This window comes from Carlito syrichta, unplaced genomic scaffold (genome assembly GCF_000164805.1).
Source record: "Carlito syrichta isolate Samal-C Ts95f unplaced genomic scaffold, Tarsius_syrichta-2.0.1 Scaffold81489, whole genome shotgun sequence".
Lineage (NCBI taxonomy): Eukaryota > Metazoa > Chordata > Mammalia > Primates > Tarsiidae > Carlito > Carlito syrichta.
Window position 1 is genome coordinate 1036 of NW_007025585.1, and position 2722 is coordinate 3757.

A 2722-nucleotide genomic window follows, 5' to 3' on the forward strand; every position below is an offset into this window, starting at 1 on the left:
CAGTAGCCTGCCCATAGGGTACAGAGTTACTTTGTAGTTAATGAATTGGCTAATTATACCATGACTTTTTACTGAACTTGTGACTAATATATTGAGAAGGTGTATCTTCCAGAGAACCTATTTTATTGAAATGTTTATTCCAAAGTTAATTTCTTCTTTTTTGTGTGTGTTGGCATCTCATTCTGTCACTCAGGCTAGAGTGCAGTGATATGATCACTGCTCACTGTAGCCTCCACCTCCTGGGCTCAGGTGATCCTTCCACCTCAGCCTCCTGAGTAGCTGGGACTTTTTTTTATTTTTAGTAGAGAGATGAGATCTCACTATGTTGCCTAGGCTGATCTCAAACTCCTGAGCTCCTAAAATCCTCCTGCCTCAGCCTTCCAAAGGCTGGAATTACAGGCGTTAGCCATTGCGCCTGGCCCCAAAGCTAATTTCAAAGAGCCAAATCTAGACCCAGATGTCACCGTTACCAGGGAAATGATCTCATCTCCTCCTCCACGCAGATAACACCAGATCATAAGCTTTTTGAGGCCAGGGCCCCATCACTGCTGGGTCTTAAGGAACTACTGGTTCCTTGTATATCAAGTATCCTCCATACTTTTTAATATAATACGTAAACAGCAAACCAGTTTCCTCCAACTTCCATGGTTTGCTTCCCACTTTCCACCACATTTCTGCTGAGTACTGTTTCAGTCCTGCCAACAACAGAAACTCATTTCTGAGTCTTGAGTGTCCTTTTGACTCACATTCTAAGATAGAGGGCCGATTGGCCTTTGTGTTATTTATAAGAAACTTATCGCTTTATAATAAGTAATAGGCAATCATATATTTTGATTAAATTTTATCCTGGATTAAAAGTATGAGTTTAATATATCACAGAATACTATTTTAAATAAACATATTGTGTATTGTGAATAATGTAGTTTTTGTGTATTTTAATTAAATGTGTGCTAGATTAGTTGCAAATTAGCACACGCTATTGAAAATATGTCATTTAAAATATTCAAAGAAATAGAATACAATTGAATAAATAATACAATTAAATATAATAGTGTTTAATCATACCACCCTTTTGTAATAAAAGGCGCAAGCATCGCTTTTGATGTTTAAATGTGCGCCGCTGAAACTGACGTGGGCAACCTTGGCTTCATTATTTGCATGTCCGTTTATCCAGCCAGATCTAAGTGTCTGCAAGGAGTTGGCTCCTGGCCTGGCACCCAGCAGAGGTGGACTGGCCTTTGCCCTCGCGGCCGGGAGCGGTGGGTGTGCGTGCAGAGGTCCCTTTGCTCCTCTCCCTGGGTGTAGATTTGAGCTGGGCCCCGCAAGCAGAGGTCCCCTCGTCCCCTCCGCGGTGTGGTTTTGAGCTGGGGCCCCACAAGCGGAGGTCCCTTCGCCCCCATCCCAGTATGTAGCTTTGGGCTGGGGCCCCGCAGGCGGTGGTCCCCCTCCCCTCCCCACACTACCCCACCGTGGTGGCTCTGCGCCCTCGCGACCGCGCCCACCCTGGCCGGCCCGCTCACTATCACCTGCCTCCCACAGGGGACAATTGCCTGTCCAACATGCCCTTCGACGGCGGTGCCGGCTATGAGAAGGAGAGCCAGCTGAAGAAGTCCCATGTGATGGACCAGGCCATCAACAACGCCATCAACTACCTGGGTACTGAGCCGCTGCGCCCGCTGTTGCAGACGCCCCCGGGCGCCGCTGAGAGGGTCCTGGTGCTGGGCCCCATGTACCCGCTGCACAAGCCACTCGCCGAGGTCGCGCTCCAACCACGCGGTGCAGGACAGCGCCGTGGAGAACCTGCTACTACTCTCCAAGGCCAAGCCGGTGCCCTCGGAGCGGGAGGCGTCCCCGAGCATCAACTGCCCGGACTCCACAGACACCGAGAGCAACACCGAGGAGCAGCGCGGCAGCCTGGTCTACCTGACCAACCACCTGGCCCCGCACGCGCGCAACGGGCTGGCCCTGCTGGAGGAGCTGCGCACCTAGGAGTTGCTGCACGTAGCCTTGGAGGGCGCCCCGGATGCCTTACACGTGCTCAGCGCCAGTGGCGAGCCCCTGAACATGTACAAGTGCAAACACTGCCGGCTGCTCTTCCTGGATCACGTCATGTACACCATCCACATGGGCTGCCACGGCTTCCACAACCCGTTTGAGTGCAGTGGCAACCACAGCCAGGACTGCTAAGAGTTCTCGCACATGACACCGGGCGAGAGCGAGCACCGCTTGCACCTGAGCTAGAGCCGCACGCCGGTTCGGACGGCACCTGGACTCCTGCAGGGCGCGGGCCTGGATGGATGGCGCTGTGCTCTGGGCTCTGGGGGGTTGGCTGGTTTTGGAGGTGGGTTAGGGGTGGGGCTCGATTTGCTTTTGAAAACAAGGAGACTTTTCTTGCGCCCGGCAGGCCTACATTGGGAGACCCAGAACTCCGTCTTCCTAGACGTTTCCCTGGACTGCTAGCTGAGATCGCCTCTCCTGTGGCTTCCTAGAATCCCCTTCTCCGGGTATCTCGCGTCCATTGTTAGAGAGAATTGGGTAAAACGGGCCAGTCCTGGACAGGAACGAGCTGGCCCGGCACTGGCTTTGACAGGGTTTGTGCACCAGCTGTCTTTTCTAAGTTTCCCTAGACTGCTAGCTGCGATCCTCTCACCTGTCGCTTCCTAGAATTCCTTTCTCCACATCTTTCACATCCGTTTTCAGAGAGAATGGTATAAAACGGGCC

General features: G+C 52.1%; 1 protein-coding gene across 1 annotated transcript; it reads left to right on the forward strand.

Moving 5' to 3' along the window:
* Positions 1–1433: 1433 nt before the first annotated feature.
* LOC103257639 (DNA-binding protein Ikaros) lies at positions 1434–2241 on the forward strand (the record flags this gene model as incomplete). Its single annotated transcript, XM_008055336.1, is given in 2 exon segments — positions 1434–1756; positions 1758–2241. Coding segments are annotated over 2 exon segments (807 nt in total), but the record flags the coding sequence as incomplete, so codon positions are not given.
* Positions 2242–2722: the final 481 nt, after the last annotated feature.